This window comes from Chenopodium album, chromosome 23 (assembly GCF_948465745.1).
Source record: "Chenopodium album chromosome 23, dcCheAlbu1.1, whole genome shotgun sequence".
Classification (NCBI taxonomy): Eukaryota; Viridiplantae; Streptophyta; class Magnoliopsida; order Caryophyllales; family Amaranthaceae; genus Chenopodium; species Chenopodium album.
In genome coordinates, this window is record NC_137856.1 from 37,986,257 (window position 1) to 38,009,021 (window position 22,765).

Sequence of the window (22,765 nt, forward strand, 5' to 3'; positions counted from 1 at the left end):
AAACATATTCCCGGGCCTCAACCATCAGTTTAAGCTTTTGGTTGAGTTGGCCCTCTAACATGGAATCAAAGCCAGCGTGACATAAAGGTCACGGGTTTGAATCTCATCCACCCCCACTTTCAAGTGAAATATTAAGCGCAGGGTATGAGGAGGACTCATGCTGCATACACACTTCTAGCCCAACGAGCTCTCGTGTGAGGGGCGTGATAGAGTATAAAACATATTCTTGGGCCTCAACCATCAGCTTAAGCTTTTGGTTGAGTTGGCCCTCTAACAAATATATTTTCCTTCAAAAAAAAAGAGTATTAAGAATATATTTGATAATGTAAGTCAGACCGAGAAATGATCAAATTCCACGCACATGCATGGAGGACATAATGTCAACTAGATTTGTTTGGTTAAAAAATTAATTACTCGCTAAGTTTTTTTTATGTATTACAACTTTTTTTTCAAAATTCCGTGTTTGGCAAATTATTCCATTTTTTACATTATATATCTCTTCCCTCATCATCACCTATCCATGTAACTCTCTAAACACACACACGCACACACACAACAAAAATCCACTTCATTCTCACATAGAACCCAAGTCATTCTTATTCGTTTATACTTTAAAAATGTTAATACTCTTACATAACCTAATTCTTAATAAATTAAACTTAATTAACAAACTTCACTATCGATCTTATTTCTTACAACAAAACCATAACCACCTTACTTATTATATTTATACAAAAACCAATCAAATAATCTAAAACTATATGTCGATTAAACTGCACTTAATAAAAAAATATATATACGTAGTATATAAAATAACTAAAGGAGTAAGAATGTGATCGAGAATATATCTGTCAAAAAAAAAAAAAAAAAAAAAGTGAGAATATAACTTGAAACGATCAATTATCAAATCCCGTCTATCTTATTGTATTTATAACTCCTAAATCATATATACACTGCACTAATTTTTTTAATCATTCTTTAGTCAAACTGAGACATTATCCTTTTAAACATTATGGTATTCTTTTCAATAATTTATTCTTTCCTATAACTTCAAATTTGAAACAGTTCCATATTTGTTTCTCTCTCCTCTCTTTCTCTCTCTAGCTGAGGGTTGTCAGTGTTGAAGGGGCCTTGATTTTAGTGAAGAGGGTCAGGAATATCATACTCGTACATGTTGAGAGGAATCTTCAATGTTTTGAGCGTTAATATTATAACTTTAGAATCTAATAATCTGATGTCATGTTAAAAATCTAGCCGTTGCACCAAAAATAACTTAACAACTGTTATAATAACCAACTAAATCAATGAGTGAATAAAAAGTGTTATTGTACGTGAATATGTAAGTAATAAAGTTTAACATTTTCAGTTTTTTTGGTGTTGGTTTGTCGTCCTCTTTTGGTGAAGAAAGAAATCTTCTCAAAAGTATGTAATTTTAACTACTGTTCGGAATCTGATTTTTTTTTGTGTTGCTTTATTTTTCTTCTTTTCACTTTTGATCCACTTTTTTGTTTCTAATGCATGGCCTTTGCTGGTCGAAAATTAGTAAAGGTGCATGTATACATGAAAAAAAGGACATAGTAATTGCGGTTTTTGAGTCAGAGTATTGGTACAATGAACTCGCTCGAGTTTGATTAATGAATTAGGATACTACGATATGTACATGTCACTTTTTATTAGTTGTCTCAAAGAATGTAAGAGCCTTATCAAGTGAGTCAAGTTTTTTAATTTGCTTGCTACGACTTAAGTTATAGAATTGAATCTGTTTCGGGTGAAAACAATGGGACCTTGCCAAAGATCCTGAGAGGTGGTGAAGATTGGGCTCGGTCTAAGTAATGTTGGGCCGAGGGTTTTTTGCACAGCAAACATACGTAAACTAGCCTCGGGGGTTGTGCCGAGAAAGGCCCCTCCGATGCTAAAGTCAGTGCAATGTGTAGAGAGAAATAGCTATGCAAGAAAATTAATTGCTTGAGGCTATATGTGAATGAATGTAAAGTTGTACAATTGATGGCTTTTATACCTTTGCATAACTCAGAGAGGTGGGCCTGACTGACCTTGACCTTAGCATGAGTGGAGAGTTGAACCTTTGACCTTGGGTTTTAAATTGAATCATTTATGGACTAGGTCCAATTGGACTAAATTGGACCCAAACAGAATCTAAAACAATTTCAATAATAATTCTCAATTGTATGAGTTTGACAGATATACACCACACCTAAGGCACACAAGTACACCACACATACATAGTGATACATCATTAATACCATCATGTCATACACGTAGTAATGTACATGCCGATATGTACACAGTACTTTGTAGTGATCCTATCTTGAAAATATGAGTCCATTAATTATAAGCTAGTTACTTCGTACTTAATTAGATTATCAGCTACGACAAAAAAAAATTATATGGATGCTATTTGAATTTGGTCGCAAATATGCCATAGTGATTCAAACTGAAATCTTTTAAAAGAAACAATGTAATTTGGAATGTTTTATTGCTTTGTTCTACCCCAAGTTTCTGTGTATTATGTATTGGTGTGTTCATCAATCTATCATCTCAGCCTTATAGAAACACTGATGAAAGCACCTTTCTGATTTCCTTTCTAGAAACTACAGTCTTATTTAATCCTTGCATTATTTGGGTCCAAATGAAGTTATATATGCAGCAAATATATATACACTACGATGTATAAATAGTTCACATGCCATCCATGGCCTACAAGAGTACCTTTGGTGTAACTTTTTAGCATGCAATAGTTAGTACGGAACCACATAGTATAAGATATATGTACTCATAAACTCCTATCTAGTTTATAGAAAGGTGTAATCAATTACAATAATATTATTATAATATATTAGAAGAATAAATAAATGATTTTAGAAGAATAAATAAATGATTTTTGAAGAATAATAAAATTGAATAATAATGGTATTTAATCTGTATAGTGGTAGAAATTAGTTAGTAATGGTAAATCAACTTTAACAAAATTTGACTAGACCTTAAGAAACGAATATTGCTTACTACCTCTTGACCTCTTCGTACAAAAGCTAGATAGAACACTCATTAAAAATAATTTTTACTCACATATGTTAATGAAACAGGTCATACACAAGACCACACCATAGAAATTATGGAAACTACCAAAAATTTAGTGAAAGATCTTGTACACTTTAATCAGTACGACGTACCATACTGGATCATGTGTATATATGTTGTCATTCCAACTCGATCTTTACAATTTGTTTGCGAATAAATTTTATAATAACTGTTATTTTACGTGTTTATTAATATGGTATTTGCGTTCGTTTTCAAGCCTGCAATATACCATGTAATGTCATAAGTGAAAGGGATGGTAAAGTTTGTAACTTGGGGGAAAAAATTGGAATATTATTTAAGTTGAGGACCATTAAATAAAGATGAATTGGACCCATCAATAAACAATTTGGACAGTTTACGTTGTTTAGTAGCGGCTAGCGGGCCATATGCATAGAATTATTCATGTATATTTCTCCAAAATAAATATGCTGCAGATTATTACTCGTAACAAAATAAAACCTGCATGAATATTATGTGTGCAAGGACTAGGAGTAGTACTAATACGACGTAACAAATTCCACAGCGTAGCAAGACTAGCAACTAACTAGTACCAAAATACCGACAGATTTTTATAGGTGTCTATGCTGTATTTCGCAAGTGGAGTTAGTTGTTTTTGGGCCCTTGCTTACTTTGATGTTTATCAATGTATTTATGATGTGCTTATGTAGTTATGTTAGAAATGTGTGTTTGGCGATTGCTTAAAATTTGATGTGTTAAAATATGTCTTGAATCAATTAGATCCTTTTAAAAGATCATTATGAGATTCTTGGTTTGGCGCTCGGCGTATGCCTCCAAAACGTACGATATGATATTCGTTATGTGGGCTACAGTCAATTGATCTATCAGATTCTATCTTAGCTTGTTTGTGGATATAGTTTACACATCGCATTGCTAGCAAACTACATAAAATATGTGATTCTTGTATATGTCTAATTTCATTCTCACTTTTTTCGCAATAAAATAAAAATAAGAGACTAATTTTATCCATTCTTACAAGCAAGATACTGAAAGACAACAAGCTAAGGTTTTATTGAAAAATGATAGCTCAAAGGCCTTCTAACACACACTTTGATCATCCAACATGAATCTTTGATTCCTTACAACACTTCTTATACAAAAACATACGCCTAAGTGGCTAAGTCCTAATAACTATTTCAACTCGCAACTTTAGCTTACTTATATATCAATCGGTAATATTATGGGATAGTCACAGTCATCTGTCATAATCTTTATAATATTTATATAGACGAGATTCAATCACACGAGCTTTAACATCTTTGGAAGGAGAACAAAGAAGGGCACCATGAAGAAGAGGGGGAGGAGAGACAGGAAGTTTGGTTGCACAAACACAAAGATGACACGTAGCAAGCAAAAATCAGTTGTCATATGTAAATTTACACTCTGCTCGATCAGCTGCTACACCTGAAATAATCTTATATGGCCTTCCCCTTTTCCCAAGAGGAATACCTTCAATTTTATCTTGCGTCACCCATGATTTTTATCAACAACAACTAACGGATATAATTTTTGATTTTACCAATACTATTTCTATACTATTATATGGTACATTAATATGCAAAATCTTACCAAGATCATGATTATATTTATTTAATCTATAAGACTAATTTATTTTTAAGGGATAATTAGTACTTGATAGGATGTCACATGAGCGTAATGGTTGAATTAATTTTTGCAGATCCCTAATAAACATCTCCACACCACACCACCACCTTGTGTTTTAAATCTTTTATTAATTTATTTATTTTATTATTACTCTAGAAAATTTTGGAGGGATTTTTATCTTATCGTTGAAAGAGCTCAAATTTTGAACTAAAGTTGTGTGTTTTAATGGGGTATGTTGAATGCATAGTACGTTTTATATATTTCCCAAATTATTTCTATTATGGGGTTTTTGATCTTGACTTGACATAACAAAAAGGGGGGAAAAATACACAAACAATATGAGGGTGATATATATTGATGTTCTTATATCACCTTTTTCTTTTTGGAGATGAAAACAAATGAAACGAGTGTAGAGATTAGTTATATTGAGTTGGACAACTAATTGTCGTTCAATCAATTTTTTCTTTAATCGAAGGGATTCATAAATAGTTCTTTTCACTTAGAGATTGTGAAATGACTACATAAGTTATACAGTTCAATTATTTTATAGAAGATATTTTATTACTCCATATGTAATTATATTAATAGTAAAATACTTTATTTTCCTTGATGTAGCTATGTTAGGAATAGTCTTTTCGATCAACTACTCTCAAACAATTTAGTACTACTACAAATATATATATTAAATCATTGATTGGACCTCAAACAATTTAAATTTGTAATTGAATGATCTCATGGAGTATAGAGGTAAATCACACACATGCAAAGGACATATCAATGATTGAATCATCATGTAAATGCAACTTACTTATTTTTAAGAGTAGTAAGGGTAACCTAGCTACATATAACCCCAAGACTTGTAATCAAATCTCTCATTTTCTTTATAAAATTTTTTGCATGCTTGTAGCTTTCTCAACACCATAATTAAATCTAACCAACAATTCAAGTGTTAAATCTTTTACTAGAGATATGAATTAAGTTGTGGGGAAATCTAGAAATTTGGTCATTTTATTTTCTCTAATTCTAGGAGTATGAAAGCAAAGAAATACTCCATGCATGTTTGGTATTAATTAATATTCCCCCTTTATACGCCCAAGGACTTGACAAAAACAAATTTTGAAAAATGGGAATGCACTTGCTCATTTATTATATAACGAAACACGAAATAATACTAGCTGTAACTGATCAACTATACTTTAATTAGCTAAACAAGGGATAAGAAAATGGTGAAAATTGCGACTAGAAAAGTTATACGAAAAGACACCACTAGATCGATTGAAAACCAAATTTTAGCCAACTACAACTATGGTTCTCTTATAGTTGCTCCGTACAACATAATCAATGGTGCATTTGGTTTCAAAACTTGTGACAAGTTTTCTGTAGCAAAATACTTGAACATAGTTCTCTTCTTCTTCTCTTTAATCCAAAATAAAAAGCCTAGAAAGATAAATTTAGCAACCAAACCTAGTCTATAGATGAATCAATTTGATAGTGACATGGAAACAAGTTTGTCAAAGTAGACATAAATAGACAAATATAGAGAAATCAATTACAAATATGAATTAAATTCATTCATTCATTCAAATAATATTTATGACAAGCTAGCCATAAATCCAAAAAAAAAGTCTAGTCTAGATTAAATTCATGTTCAATAGATATAATAATAGCTAGAAATTATATTTCATAGTTTAAGTCATAGCTAGAAAATATATATAGTGTGGTCCATGAAACACCAATTAAACAATCTTAATTACTAACATACCAAATCCAATTAAATATATTAGTCCCCCCAAACTTTTTGAATGTAAAACCTCATGGACTGTCAGTATTCTAAGCTAAGCTATAGATCATACAATAAAATTAATAATTACAATATAAATATAAATAATTTAATTTCAATGATAATAATAATAATAAAATCAATATTTATAAATTCAAATTCCCAATGAAAGAAAGTAAGGTTGGTCTTTTTCCCGGTCTTTGCTGCTGTAAGCACTTGGGAGTGAGTGCTCTCATATAAAAACAACATACAGTTTCAGACACACACACACACTCATATATTCACCCTTTTCTTTGTACATTTACTTCTTCTAACACCCTTTATTTTATTTTTTTGAACAAAATTAATAGAGGGAAAAAAAATATATTGCTAGCCTATTTGTTATGGGTAGAGAATGGTACCTTAACTGGGGTACCAAGTCCTCCTCTAAGAAAGGAAAGACGAGCAGTGGCGGTGGTGGTGGTGGTGGTAATGGTCGTAATGGTGGTGGTAGTCGAGGAGTGGAAAGAAAAGTGACTACACCACCAACGGCTACGGTGGCGGCTGCTGCAGCAGCATCTGCAGGAGGATGCATGAATGCTGTACTTCATCTGTTTGATTTTCAGCATTTTCAGTTGTGCTTACATCCTCAAGATGGTTCTTTTCTTCCAGATGACCCCACCCCTCTAAAAGGTAGTAGTAGTAGTAGTAGAACTAGTATAACAGTCTTACAGAATCATACTTTTTCTTTTGTTTTTTTAAACTATATACATTTTCAAATTTTGATTTTTCTTTTCTGAATGTTGTTCAGGTGTAGAAGCGCCAAGAAACAGCTTGGAATCAATCACAGAAGAAGATAAGGAAGATCATTTACACATTTCTGTAAGAAATTCCACCCTCTAAACAAAAATCATCAGTTCTTATTCTTTAGATGATAACAATAATGTCATGCTTTTCAGAAGGGTATTAAGACGAAAACGAATCGAAGAGACACAGCGCTGAAACTAGTCCAAGTGCCAAGAGGCAAAATAGAAGATATGTCATCAGAAAGCAGTTGTTCTCCTGCAAGTGCAAGGACACCAACCCTTGTAGCAAGGCTAATGGGCTTAGATATTCTCCCAGAATCAAACACAACAACACCAAGATCATCACATTCTCAAACATTTTCTCCACATATAAGATCCTCAACTCCACCCATTTCCACCAAAACAAGAAAATCTTGTAGTACTTGTAGTACTCCTGGTACTAGAGCCTCCTACATTGACAACGGCCCCGTCCCCCGGTCCTCACCCGAGACACCGAGATCATTGCAATCAACAAGGAGACGGTCCATGGATGTAGTTGATCACCATCGACTATCTCTCCAAATCAACAAGGAGAACAACATTCAGAGAGAGATGGAGTTATCGCGGCCTTCTTGTTCCGCGATAACTACCAAGAGAAGAGATGGGAAGAGCTATGAGAGCGAAGAAGTTGCTAAAAGTCCTAGCTATTATGCTAGGCAGATTATGAAACAAGTTAAGGAAACTGTTAGTAAAAGAGTTGGTGTTGATATTACTAACACAATTGGTAGAGAACATAGAAGAGATGAACATCTTTTGTCATCATCAACAACAAAAAATACAACAATAAAACCCAAGAAGTCCAAAAAAGATCACTCTTTGTCTCCTCATTTATCCTCGTCCTCGCCAAGGTATGACGAAAACCACAAGTATATGAACTCAAAAAATTCGGAACAGCTCCCACCAGCTGTTCCTGAAGTAGTGCCTCCAAAGGTGGTCACATTGCAAGTGAAACCAGTATTAGAAAGCGAGGATGAAAGCTTAAAGAAGCTTGTTCACCCTACAACAACGACAACGACAATGACAACAACGACGCCGAGTAAGAAGCCATTGAAGGCTTACAATTCAATAAGGAATAAGAAAGAGGAACAATTTGTTCACCCTTCGACAGCAACGACAACGAGCAAGAAATGCAAGAAGAATATGTTGTCTAGTGATCTACTCCATGGGACAGTCCCTTCACTTGTCCCCCTCAAGAAGGATTCTTCTCCAGTACCTTCTCCTACAAAATTACTTGACAATCAGGTAACTTTTTTTAAGCTAAGTTTCTGTACTATACAACGGTTGCATGATATTTTTATTCTTATTATTATGATTTATGAATCTACTTTCTTTGAGTTTGTATTGGGTTATTCATAGTCAAAAGATAGTCATACTAATCAAAAGTTAAATAAAAATTATTCATAGGGAGTTTCATCAGAAGCTCAGCTTTCAAAGCGGCTTATCATCAGCAACAACACCACCACCAGCACCACCACGGCACGGTTATCTCGTTATCCGAGACAACGGATAGACGAGAAGAGACAAGAAGAAGCGACGCATTCACCCGCCGACCGCTGGAGGAGCGGTAGGAAGGATGCAGGTACAGGAACAGGTACCTCCGTAATGGAGTTTCAGTACATCAGTAGAATACTGAAATGTACTGGAATTGACAGAGATACCCCTGTTTCATTTATGAGATGGTATTTACCATCTCACCCTTTAGACCCATCAATTTACCACACTTTAGAAGCTACTCACTATATTACAACTAGTGACAGATTTTGTGAACAGTTAAATCTTTCTATTAACAGAAAGTTAATATTTCATTTAGTTGATGAAATGTTAGCTGATATGTTAAAACCTTATGTTAAACTCAAGAATCATTATCATCATCGTCGTCGTCATCAGAAAAATCATCATGATACACAGATGAACGGGTTTCAATTAGTGAAGACGTTGTGCTCGAAAATTCGAAGTTTTCCTAGTGCAGATTGTCAAACACTACAAGATATTGATGCACTTGTTGAGAAAGACATGCCAAGAATTGGAGCAACGAGTAATATGATTGTTTACCAAGATGAAGGCGAAGGCGACGACATTGTAACAGAGATTGAACGTTATATTATGGACTCATTAGTCCAGGAAATGTGCTACATTGGTTAGTAGAAGAAGTAGCAGTTTCCATGCAAATTACTATTAGATTAGGGAAGATTGATGTTAATGAATAATAATGATGATGTAAATAAAAATGTTTGTTTTAGTTAGTAGAGATTTTTCTTGTTGTTTGATTCAAAAATAGGATTTAGGAAATGATGAGTGGGACCATGTAAATGTTAGTCAAATGGGTTCTAATTAGTGAATTTTGTTAGTCGTTGGCTTTTGTTGGTTGCTTCTGTTAGTATATCATTTAACCTTATTAATACCACAATATATAGAAATAATAAAATTTGAATTGAGCTTAATACTTTGAATAATGTTTCTCCAATGATATGACGTAGGTGATTAGAGGCTTAATCTCGGACATTTAGGACCGCGATTATTATTTATTACATTATTAATCTGCGAAAATCAATGCATATTAGAGTAGTTATGGTCCTTTTGGAGTACATGGTCCTCAGCTATAAGGGTCTATTTGGATTATTTACTCAAGTCACACTTTCTTGGACAAATCCTTTTTCCTAGAAGGTAAGGTGCTAATGAGTAATTTAATTTCTTTGAAAAATGTGAGCTATAAAAGTTGAATGTTATGTTATGTTATAATGTGGAATTTATTCAAGATTAGAGTTTAAACTTGGTTTGATCAAAGCATATTGTTGGAAGTTCTTGATATAAAACAAGAGTGTTGGGAAAAATAAGAGAGAAAGAGAGAGAGAAATAAATGGAAGGGGAAAAGTCCCACATTGATTGGGGAGGAAGGTTTTTCCTTGTTTTTATAATGTAGTGCTTTAGCACTACTTAGTCGAGTGAGTTGGAGGTGTGTGTTACTCCACACGCGCGCGCGCGCGTCGAGCCGGGTCGGGCTCGGGCCTCGGGACTCGGGGAATGCGATGCGCGGGCGTGGGTCCTGTTATCTTTTTGGAGAAATTTTATTTCCCTTTTCTTTGTTAAACAGAAAATTCCTTGATTGTAGCTGACTGATTAATTCCTTGTTTCTTGCCTCAGTTGTTGACTGACCAGATTAATCTGGTCGTTTTCTTGATTAATCCCTATAAATATTCGGTGGTTTTCTTAGCCAAAACACACAACACAATCAGTCTTCTCTCTTCTCTAAACTTATCTAAATACATGTTCTTTCTGTTCTGTTTTCTGGGCAAGTATTCTGAGTTCCAGTCGGGTTTGTGAGTGCACATAAACTCCGGCGCCGTGCTTATCCTGGAGGGCGACCGCAATTGTCTACTGCACCGGGAGGTAGCGCGGAATCGTCTTTTAGGTCAGTGGTTCTCCACGACGCGGCTATTGTCAGTTTGGTTCACGCATCAAGAGATAAGTTATTTCTGTTTTATTGCTTATTAGTATAACACATATATGCTCTGTATTTTTTTAATTGTATAGTTAACTAAAAGTTGAAAATGGAAACTAGTGATTCTGCAAATATAGCTGTTGAATAAGTTCAAAATGATGAACTTGCGTGATGAACATGTTTGGTTAAATTAATATATTTACAGTTGGTTTTAGACAAAGGGAAATATTTATATATACTATCTAACATAGGATATAGATTACATCTGTTAGCTTCTCATTTCAACTCCATTTTAATGGGTTTTATCTTTACTCAAAAAAATTATCACCCATGTTAAAATTTTAGGTAGACTTCTAAAATGACATATCAAACATTATTGTGTGTATAAACATACTCCCTTCGTCATTTAAAGGGGTTTTATTTATTTACTTTTTTTTTTTTTGAGACAATCATCAATCAGATTTGAACTTTTAAGATGAAAGAAATAGTTTATGTTAAATAAAGACAATCATCATTTTGTGTCTAAATGTCTTTTTTCAATAAAGAAATATCGGTATGCAAGATACTAACCAATTATATACAGTTTCTTTACGAGGATAAACGATGGACATCCCATCAAAGGCAGATATATGAAATCAAATACCTAAGTAAAACCTCAAGGTTGAAAGGTGAAGACGATGCTAATTGTATCATGTCTCTTAACAATAACATCCTAAATAATTAAAAAGAATGATAATAATATGCTCTAAAAATGAAGGCACAAGACAAAGTGGGAGGAGTCAGAAAGAAGAGTGAATACACCTGAATGAAAGGGAGAGTAAGAGAAAATTGTTGGGCATAGAAAATAGCACATGGGCCATTCACGTGACGAGCTACTGCAAAATATTTTGTTGGTAATGGTCCCAAGCCCATGCTTGGAACCTTGCCCATTTGGAGACTCATATATTTTCCAACTTACACGTGGGATGTTTGGATTTTTTTTTTTTTTTTAAATAATATTCTTTTTGAATGCTAAAACTTTGGGGACAGTAACTGTTTTTGCTAAGGCTAGCCAACAATAACTGTTGTTATTGGCAAGCAAAAACATAACAAATGGCAGTAAAAATTAAATTATAGGATGATTCCTTCATTTTTGGCGGTTTGTTAGTTTTGCCTTTTTCCTATGGTTTGCTCCTCAATATTCTCTCCATGCAAAATTGATGATATTCATTAGTAAATAGGGTAATTTGTTTCATAATGTAAGTTGTTTTACAATATAACTTATATAGAGTATGGAGTACAAGTTATCGAAGTTTAAAACTTTGGGGTAATGCCTAATAAGACAACTAGATCCTATAAAATGGGTTATTATACTATGGACCTGTTCTTTTCAGCTTCAGTTAAGTTAAGTTCAGTTCAACTTAGTTCAGTAAATCGGAACCAGCCCTATACGTCGTTGACAACACATCCAAGGCGGATAGGATGGAAGATATTATAGACATTATCTAGAAGTACAAGGTTAATATTGAAGGGTGAAAAATGCAACTTCTACAAGTTTAGAAGAGAAACAAAGATAGGTTGATGCTATAAATAAAATAAACAAGTACTGAAGAAGAAAAGAGTCAACAAGTCACAGATTTTTCGGGAGTTTTGGGCATTGGCATTATTACAATTGCCATACTATAAAATCAGACGTAGTTAATACATGGTGTTATGTACTTATGTATTGTCATTTCATAGAATTCAATGAGAATGGAAGACAAAGATGTATAGTGAAAATATATTCAATAAATTAAACTATAGGGACAAAACTGCAGAGTTTCTTACATGTATCCACATTAATTTACCTATTTACTATTGTATCAGAAAGAACACTCTAATTTTGCAGATGTCAGTACAAATATAAAGAGGTAAAATTAAAGGAAAACTTTACTAGTACTACTCTGTATTTTTGGTATATTATAATGCTACTATGAGTTTTAGTTTTTACGAGTAGTAAAAGAGAGGTTTTTTGTACAGTAGTACTCTTTACAATTTTACAGATGTTTAGTAGCAGATCCCGTTTTGTTTTCCTAACTTTATTTTGTAAGTATTACCTTCAATTTTGTGTGATTTTGTCCGAAAACAAAATAAACAAACTCTGGTCGGTTCATTAAGTATTGTGAAACAGGTTTTCCTTTTATTACAATGGTGATTTTAGTTTTTATTCAGCTCGGTTCATTAAGTGTTATAGGTAGAACCTGATTCCAAGTCGGCTCATTAACACCCCTACTACGATGCCCTGTGCCCTAAGACAAATGAATGGGTTTCTTGAGGTTAATAATGTAACAGAAACGAAAGGGAAAGATGGGATAAAAGTGGCACTTCCCTTTTCTCTCTTCTTAAGTGGAACTGACTCTTCTATGAAAACCGAAAGTGATGGTAGACCTGTCAGTAACAACTAACAAGTGCCATAACTCCTTTTTTAGTGAAGAAGATATTCGGGTTTTTTTTTTTTTTTTTTTTTTTGGCAGCAGAGAAAAGTTGGAAGTTAAATGGGAAAGAAAGTGGCTTCAACGTGTTGGAGAGGTACAGAGTGCAGTAAATACTCTCAGACGGGCTTCAGTAAATTACATTTTAATATGAAAGTCGAAGAATTCAAATATAGATAAAGATTAAGGAAAATATGGAAAAAGAAATCAAGAAAAACGGTAAGAACATATATCACACTCTTTATACTCCATATTACCCGTAATTTTCAAAAAAAAAAAAGATAACAAACGGACTATATTATGAAACAGAGTGATTAGTAGGAAAAAAAAAAAAAGTCGACTTTATATATATATATATATATATATATATATATATATATATATATATATATATATATATATATATATATATATATATATTTTCAAAAAAATTTAGTTTGAAAAAAATCGACAGTAAGAACTAAGAAATTGATATTTTGACTGACCAAATATTGGGATTGCCATACAATTAATGCGGGTTCGCATTAATTGCTCGACAAGTAGGATAATGCAGCTCATGATCGAACTCAAATTCAAAGAAAATTATTGAAATCAAACTAGTACTATATCTACCACTTTTCTGTTAGAACATAGAAGTCAATTAATTTTTTATAACCTCCATTCTGAAATAACAAGAGAAGATTTATTTACAGCTTCCAAGAGCTTTGCCCTTTCCCATGTTTGTGTTGAAGATATATTAAGTTGAACAAAAATATTGCAAAATAACCAAGATTCCTATTTTAACCAATGAATGTAATGTAGGTAATGATAAGAAAATCAACATATAGATACTTTGATCTGTGTCATTGACTAATGATGAACTGATGATGAAGGTGATTATAGTCATAATGACCTAGAAAATTAAAAATGCACCTATTCACAATCACCGATAAAGGAGCTAGCCTTAGGTGGAAAAGTCTAGATGGGTGATGTGCATTATATTACACCTAGAATCAAATATCGTTTACATCACTGTCATAATTACTACAAGGAAATCTTACGGGGTAAAAATGCTACGAAAAAAGGTGTATCTTAGGAGCCCCAAAAAGGGAGGGAATTCAGGTATGTAATTGTCAGCCAAAAAAATGATTGAGGCATGCATGAAGAGAAACAACTATCACTCTCAAGATGTGAAGTGCAGTAATTACGTCTAACTTATTTTGAATTGGTAAAAAGTCCTGCGGTTTGCATTCATTCAAGCAGCAGAAAATGCAGAGATTCTACTTAGTGCATCAAGATGAAATTTCCAGCTAAAAAACTTCTGAAAATGCAAAAAAGTAAATGAAGATTTTTTAGGAAAATATTCTACTTTGCATCTTCCACATTCACTCACACACTTTCATCAATTTGTCCTCCTGTTTCCTCAGTTCAAAATCACCCTCACAATATTTATTCAGATCATTTATAGGCTGAGTTTTGGACTATTCATTGCCACACCGTACAAGTCATTCATTTTTCACCCATATAACTCCTTTTTAATTGCTAAATGAAAGTGCAGAATTCAATAGACAACTTTCCCCATTTTGTAGGTAGTCGAACTTATGGAGTATTAGGAAGTGCAAGAAGTGCAAATTGTTTTTGTCAACCAAATTTCAATGTCAATCAAACAATCACATACGAAAAACCAGTTAACAAACCAGTTAACCCCTAGCTCTAGCCTAGTTCAAAAGCCGTCTTTTAGCTTGAAACCCTAAATGTAAAATCGATCCAGAAAAACGACCCAAAATAACCTGGCCTAAACATGTAATTACCTACTCAAACCAAACTCTATCTACACCCCTAAGCTTCCCAAAACAGAAAAGTACCAACAGGATACAACATTAACCTATAGGAGCAAGAAGGTAGTGAAACTGTGAAAGTAATGGTAATTGCCTGAAAATTGAACCGACTAGCTGTTTAAAAACAGAATCTGGGTTCCAAATAAAATAACTATCACATTCAACCCTCTATCTAATGTCCTTTAAGGATATTGCAGTCCTGTGATTTTATAGCTGGTGGTGGACCTTTCGAGTCAGCTTGATATAAGCTGCCAAAAATTGAATGTGATGAAAACAGAAAAATATGACCCAGTACTTGTACTACATTCAGAGCTCCATCATTATATCATCAGTCAATTTCCACTCTGGAATTTTTTTTTTTTTTTTTTTTTTTTTTTTTTTGGGTGGTGGTGGGGCATCAGGGTTTTAATTTTACTGAGATCTTTCTAGTTTCTGGCTATATTTTTCCGTATTTATGATGGGGAAGGCTTGGCTGGTAAGAGTGCGATTTCTTCCAGGTTTTGGCGTGATTGTTGAATGTTGATATTCAATTAGCCATGACAATACCTGGAGATTTGTCTTTCCTTTGCCTCACTCCCTCCTCTTACTGTAAGGACAAACGAAGGGATCTGTTCCTGCCTTAACTCTTGTCTCTCTCTAATTTCCTCATGCCTCCTCTACCTCATATGTCGACAAGAGAATTGATAAAACTGATAAAAGTGCACTCAGAGGGGCTCAGGCATTGTCAATTCATCTTAGCAATTGAAAGTAATTAGTAATAATAATAATAAAAAGGATTAATAAGAGCCAGGCTCCAAGACCAGCTTCATATCATAAGAATTGAAAACAGGGCTGCCCAGAACCAGTCCTAACACAGTTGGCTCCAGAGTCCAGACATAGAAAGTTCAGAAGTCTCACAAGTTATTATGCTCAACCTGAAGTGACTATGTATTCACTAAATTCTATAGGTTTGAAGGATGGCCGTGAGGGTTTTCCTGGAACGAGACCTACACCTTATGAATGAACTATACGACTAGCAAAGTTGGAAACTTCAGTACCACCAAAGAACACGTAGCAAAATCCCCCTGTTTGGAGGAAAAGAAAGATTTTGATCGAGCACACAGAAAGTTTCAGATGAAATCACAGAAACATCTTACAAACATGATGCATCAAGAGTGAGAACAAATATGTCCTAGCCGGCCTAAATTTTCTCTCATGTAAGCTGCTACCCCTTCCATGTGCAACTTTATGAGCTACAGCCAACATATGATCATTTGAATTTTAAAAGTTGTAAAAAGGCTTATATGGCCTAAAAAGGTGGAGATATGCAGACAACGCGGTGAGAGCAAAGCTCATGAGAAAGCACCAAAATTAGAGGAAAAAAAAAATCATTATAAGTATCAAGGTAAATTCATCCCAATATAAGTCTGACCAGCACAAAAGCACAATTTACAATGAACTACATCCAACAATAAGCACGACTCACAAGACAAACTGCTTGAGCAGCTAACTTTATTGATATGAGTTTGAACTGCAATCAGATATTCTAACATCTAAACTCTAATGTAAATGAGACAATCACTATTCACAAATGAAGATCTAATCCAACCTATAACAAGATGTAAAGAATCTAAAATAAATAAGAGTACCTTTTGCACATAAACGGAGACACTTTTCTCATCACAAAACTTGACATGCCACTGAGATCCACTCAGCTTCTAGTATCCATGTCAAATCCAGCACCAGTCCAGCCAGTCACAGACCCTCTCCCTTTTGACAATGCCCCAAGTCCTCTTCCTTTTCCTTGTAATAGGTTTTTCTTCTTCCCTCTTCCTTCTCCATCAACACTTGGAGGTTGATTATGAGCATTAACAGTAGGTACACTTTCATGAGTTTCATCATTTCCTTGACTTGGAGTATTTGAAACCACCCCATTTACTTCTTGCGTCAAAGCAGCAGCTGATGCATTATTTGGTGTGCTATCCTGCAAAAATCCATTACAACATCAAACAGAAACTCAGTCTTAGCTGAAGGAATTGTGTCTTTGATAAGTGCAATTACTAGATATATCAAGGATCACTATAGAGTTGTTCATGGGCGGGACGGCCCGCTAAGCCCGCCCAACCCGGCCCACAAAAAGGACGGGCTTGGACAACCTTTTTGAAAAAAATTGGATATTTGGGCGGACTAGGTCCGGCCCGTTAACATAAATGGGCGGGTATGGACAAGAAATATGTATCGCGGGCTAGTCCGCCCGACCCGTTTATTAATATATAATAATAATAATAACATTCTTATTTTAATAATTTTATTTAGTTAGTTAGTTATGACATACTTTGTGTAATTTTGAAAATAAATACAAAGAGACTATATTGAACTATAAGCTTTTATTAGTTACAATTATTCATTTCAATTTTATATTTTATCATAAACACTTATTAAATAAGTTTTATCTTACATATATTTATAACATATGTCATAATTTCAACTTTTTTTTTAATTTCTATTACCATTTGTGAACAAAAAATTATAAGACAACTATACCAAAATAATTTTAGCACAAGTAAATAATAAAAAGATTAGTTAGTGTTATAAAAAATAAAACAAAAATTAAGGCCCGTTAGCCCGCGACCAAGCCCGGCCCGTTTAACAAGCGGGTATGGACAAAGTATCAAGCCCGCATAAAAGGGTTCGGGTTTGCTACATAAAGCCCGTTGGACAAAAAATAAGCATAGGCCCGGCCCACTACCCGTCCAAGCCCGCAAATGATCACCTCTAGTCATCACTATTATGGTAATAATAAGTTCATTCTATTGGGGCGTCATCCTCTGTTGCTAGACTATGAGAGATGATCTTTGGGCTAGTCAAATAGTGCAAAGCCCTTTAGAATGGATCCTATATTGGTCACACATAAGGGTAATGGGTTAAGCAAGTTAGAGGCCCATTAATGGGCCTCATGAGCAATTAATTAGTCATAAGTATGATTGGGCTAAATGTAGTTTGAGTGGGATTAGGAATTGGGCTTTGACTTGGACTATTATTTAGAGATATGATCTATAAATAATAGTCATGCCTAGGGTTGATTAATTAAGTCACAATTAACATACAGTGAATTGTGAATCTAAGCAACCAACATCCAAAGCCCTCACCCCTCTCTCACGCACGGCCCTCTCTCTCCCCTCTCACCCACGGCCGGCCACCCCTAGTGGCTCACGTGGTGTTGCGCGGTGGTTCTTGGCTAGTTCATTGTTCGTTCATCTCCGTAGAAGGTCGATTGAAGGGTTCTTTCGCGACTAACTAGCATTAGTGGAGGTCTTAATCTGTGCCCGTGGACCAAGTAGAGGAATCACGTTTGAAGTTCTTTATCTCCCTTTGTTCTTGCTCGATCGGTGGAATCACGCTTCAAAGGTACAATTCTTACTTCTTTATGTGTTATGCATGAGATCCTTGGTTTGGTGCTATATGAATATGATTCATGTTAATTCCGCAATTAGTACCTATAATCTCCTACATTAGCACCCATTAATCATCCATCTTTTGTCAAGACAAGTAGAACATATATACTGCTTCCTCATCCAATACCTACACCACATATATCAGTTGTTTTAATGAACTAATATCAATTTTTGCTATTACTTTTGCTACTACTACTTATTATACACCAATCTCTCCTTCAAAAGCCCTGATAAAACGGATGACTCCACATATGTGAAGGCGAAGAGTGCACACTCTCCCTGCATCCCATAAATCTAACCTGGATTGGTTGATGCAATCAATAATTCTACAATACTGATTTGTTACACAAAGTCTACCCCATATATCTTCTAGAGATGTAGTTCAATGGCTCTAATAAAGAATGTGCAACAATTCATTACGAAACTCAGACGAAGAAAATATGACCAGTATAATTAGATAAGGAGTCATTATAGAAGCAAAGCCAGATTTCCATCTTCTAACCACTCACCCAATCTCTATCCCCCACCAACCAGCAAGCTAAATGAAACAACAATCCTGTTGATTTTGATTGTGTGAAAGGAAACACAAATTTATCTAAATTCTCGCAACATCCTCAAAAACATAGAACAGAGTGCTGCAAAACATAGACCGTGAACAGGTGCCATTTTGATAACCTTTAACCAGCAAAGAAAACAGCTCCAAACAACGTGCATATCAGAAGCAACTTACAGGCGTAATAGATGTTGACGCTCTTCCTGGATTTAAAGCTTCTAGCCGCCTTTTCAACTGCTCAAGTCTTGCATACTGGGAGTTGCTGCTTTCTTGGACCTAGTATCGATAGCGACGTCAGGAAACAGCACATATATACAAGTATTCAAGCACATAAAACACAAGATATACGGATATACCAATTGGTTCAGGTCCTCACATAGCTTCTGCTTAACTGATTCCTCATCCTGCACAACTTTTAAAGCAGCCTCCCATACCTGGCATTCAGAAAATATTCAGCCAACACAATTTGTAAAATTGAATATAAAAAAATCAAACGCGATACATAAACATGGTATATATATTCCAAAATATGGTGCATTTGGTACACAAATCTAGTAATAAAGAGTACAGCGATAACAATCCAGTATACCGGTGAAATTTACCAGGATTCTTAAGAAACTTGTTATTGCTCTTGAGAAAAGACACAAAAGGAATCCAAAACACCCCCCCCCCCACAGAAAATAAACACACATATTCCCTTGAGATAATGGTTTCCTTAATTAGAAAAGGCTATAGTTTTGGTATCATCCTTGTTTAACTTTTGATCACAAGATCAAGGTATCCCAGCCTGCTAAAAGTTTAACTATAAGTAGGCAATTTTCAACACAACTGGAAGCTTTGAATAACTTTGTGATTCTAATGTTTTTAGTTTTTTATTTTTCTTAACAAAATTCTAACTAATCATTAACACTCTTTCCGTTTTATCCACCCAAACTACGTTGTCAGAAATTAGCAAACAAAAATCCACTCTCTTCCTCATATTGCTTTGGTAAACCCATATATACACAAGTACACAACCATGGTTCAAAAGGAATGAATTTGAGAGACATAAAAGCAATAAAATTGCATCAATTTGAGATGACAATAGATCAATCCAAATTCCAAAGAAGATGTAGATATGTTCTCTGATGGTAGTACAACATGATTTCCAATCCAATTGAAGCAATATCTATCAGAAACTAGGTTCCAAACTAATGTCTAGTCACAACTCACAAATAAACAGGATAATACAGTACTTCACAGATAACAATTGAATGATCTTATCCTTCTTTCACAAATTGACAGAAAAAAATGATCAAAGAATTAAAAAAGGGTCACTTACAGACTAAAAAAATAATAATCATAATAAACCAATGAGGTGGTAGGATCTGAAGAACAACTAATAGTGTCACTGCCAACAAAAATTGCCAACTCAAGTAAAGAAGCAAGAACCTTTTTTGCTTGTTCTTCCTTGATCTTAGCCGCTTTAATTTGCTCATTTTGAAGCTCAATCTTCTTTCTCAAGTGTTCAAAAGCTGCAAATATATCAGCAAATATATTTCTTTTAAGACTCCCCCACAAAAAAAATCACCTCTATTCTACAATGTTTGAAGCATTGGACCGTAAGAGATGGAGGAGGAAGAATTATGTCGATGACTACATGGAATAATCAGATTTTGGTTCATGTTAGCTTACCACACTTATGGGATTAAGGCTTTGATTGATTGATTGATTCTACAATGTTTGTCCTTTTTAGTTTTTACCATTTTCATATGTTCCAAGTTGACTGGTGTAAACAGTTGGTAGATGCACACGCTTACATTGTTTTTACTTCAGCATCTACATTAATTAAATACAATCTCTTAAACTAATTCCATTCTAAACATTGCTAGAGATAGGAGGATGGCTAATCAAAAAAATTAAAGTCAACAATATATGTAGCAAAGCTAACCTGCATGCTTTGATCCTGCCGTAAGTTTCAGCTCCAAATTGAGGTTGGCAAATTCACGTTCAACATCACGAATTTTCGAATAATTTTCCTCTATATATCTGACAAACGCAGCAAAAAGAAGATTCAATAAGACCAGCATCCATGCAAGGATGCATCAATATACAATAGTACAATACACTACTAATGAGAAATGACAAAGTAAAACAATGGCATATATGATCAATGCAATACATGTCTGGTTAATGTTATTCTCTTTTCATAAAAGCGATAATTCAGCACATTCAGTCAGCAAACATGATTACTCATGCTGAAATAGACCATGAAGCAATGAAGCCTACAGCCTCATTTTCTTCCTCACAGGAGCGCATAAAGGGAAAAAAAAAAATGCCAGCTCACTGCACATAAATAAAGTCTCACAACAACATACTTCGTATAAAGTATAAGCCAATGCTTTAAAAGTTTATAGTAATAAGCTTCAGGATTTCAATTGTCACCGTCTTTAACATAACTTTCACTCATTTGCAAGCACAAATTCACAGGTTTTATAATACAAGAATGATCAAAAACCTTTAGCACACTACTTTCTTATCTTGTGGAGGATATAAAAGACAAAGATGATGCTAGCTCAATGGATTGACTTTTTACAGTCTGGACTACTAGCAAGTAAAAGTGTACTAATCTTGGCTTTCTTCGTAACTCAACATCGGATACTCAAGACTCTAAGTGATACAATAAGCCAATCCCCTGTAGTAATCCAACAAACTTTGGGTTTTAATCCTCACAGCCTTCAGCACAATTTTCACTGATTTTGCAAATTTAAAAAGAAGTTTGCTCGCCAATGTACTTGATAACTTCAAATTAAAACTTATAAGAACATAATAAGTAATAAGCCAAATAGCCAATTAACACTCGTAAATGTTACTCGGACTCTTCATCTTACCTCGACACTCTCGACACCCGGGCATGGTTATGACAATTGGGCACTTCTTTTTAGTTAAAAATCAAAGATATTTTTTTTCGCAAAATAGCCAAGTCGGACAATAGGACACGTACCCGTGTCGGACATGGGTACTCGAGTCCGAGTAACATAGCTCGTAATAGTCGCAATACGTGATAATTGCATGATTTCACAAAATGTTAAAAAGAAAATTGATGACTAGCATAATTAAAGACTTTAATCAAAGCAACACTGCACAAACCTTGAATAGTCATCACTACTCAATATAAAGAAATTCAATGAACGCTAAAAAATGTAGAACAATCGAACTACATCTGTGCGCAATTTTTCACAAATTCCTGATCAATTTCCACTCATTTCACAAATGCAACTTGAATTATGCTCAATAACGCAATCAATTAAGTAAAATTTAACAAAAAAAGAAATCAAAACTTACTTCTGGAGTTGAACTTTTTCCTGCTCGATAATCTATAATCAACACCAAAAACCTAACATTAGAAAAATGAGCTTTAAAAATAAAAAAAAATAAAAAAAAAGAGAGGAGAGAGAAACCTTTTCAGTGTAAGCGATGACAGGAGCTTCTCGAAAGAGACCATCGGGGCCAATCTCCGACATTAAAGAAGGGTTAGAATTGTTCGCCATTGTTGAATTCTTGGATCTTCAAAAAAAATGGAGGTAGATCTGGTGAATGATTTTAATAATTGGAAAGGGAAGAAGAATGAATGAAGAATGTTAAAGTGTAAAAATGTTAGCGTATACAAGTGGGATAGATTAGTGATGCTGCAATTGGATTGATAATGGGGATTTGGGAAATACAACTGGTTTTCGACTTCACGTGGATCATTACATCAAATCCGGATG

At 34.3% G+C, this 22,765-nt stretch overlaps 2 protein-coding genes across 2 annotated transcripts; one reads left to right on the plus strand and one right to left on the minus strand.

Moving 5' to 3' along the window:
* Nucleotides 1–6,555: 6,555 nt before the first annotated feature.
* LOC145609194 (uncharacterized) lies at nucleotides 6,556–9,654 on the plus strand. The gene is made up of 4 exons (XM_081664741.1): nucleotides 6,556–7,171; nucleotides 7,290–7,360; nucleotides 7,438–8,565; nucleotides 8,728–9,654. Exons 1-4 carry the CDS (start codon nucleotides 6,883–6,885, stop codon nucleotides 9,463–9,465), a joined length of 2,226 nt encoding a protein of 741 aa, XP_081520867.1. The 5' UTR covers nucleotides 6,556–6,882; the 3' UTR covers nucleotides 9,466–9,654.
* A 6,836-nt stretch (nucleotides 9,655–16,490) lies between these two features.
* LOC145609000 (uncharacterized) lies at nucleotides 16,491–22,765 on the minus strand. Its single transcript, XM_081664577.1, has 7 exons — nucleotides 22,457–22,765; nucleotides 22,341–22,372; nucleotides 20,947–21,044; nucleotides 20,448–20,530; nucleotides 19,373–19,450; nucleotides 19,194–19,292; nucleotides 16,491–16,992 (listed from the first exon to the last, which is right to left on the minus strand). Exons 1-7 carry the CDS (start codon nucleotides 22,544–22,546, stop codon nucleotides 16,720–16,722), a joined length of 753 nt encoding a protein of 250 aa, XP_081520703.1. The 5' UTR covers nucleotides 22,547–22,765; the 3' UTR covers nucleotides 16,491–16,719.

Bases quoted from the DNA above. Each gene is read 5' to 3' on its own strand.
- LOC145609194 (XM_081664741.1), top strand. From the start codon at position 6,883: ATGGGTAGAGAATGGTACCTTAACTGGGGTACCAAGTCCTCCTCTAAG. The intron at 7,172-7,289 runs GTAGTAGTAGTA...AATGTTGTTCAG, and splicing joins TGACCCCACCCCTCTAAAAG to GTGTAGAAGCGCCAAGAAAC. The intron at 8,566-8,727 runs GTAACTTTTTTT...AATTATTCATAG, and splicing joins CAAAATTACTTGACAATCAG to GGAGTTTCATCAGAAGCTCA.
- LOC145609000 (XM_081664577.1), bottom strand. From the start codon at position 22,546: ATGGCGAACAATTCTAACCCTTCTTTAATGTCGGAGATTGGCCCCGAT. The intron at 19,451-20,447 runs GTTCTTGCTTCT...TCTGAATGCCAG, and splicing joins AGGAAGAACAAGCAAAAAAG to GTATGGGAGGCTGCTTTAAA. The intron at 19,293-19,372 runs GTATATCCGTAT...TATCGATACTAG, and splicing joins GTGAGGACCTGAACCAATTG to GTCCAAGAAAGCAGCAACTC.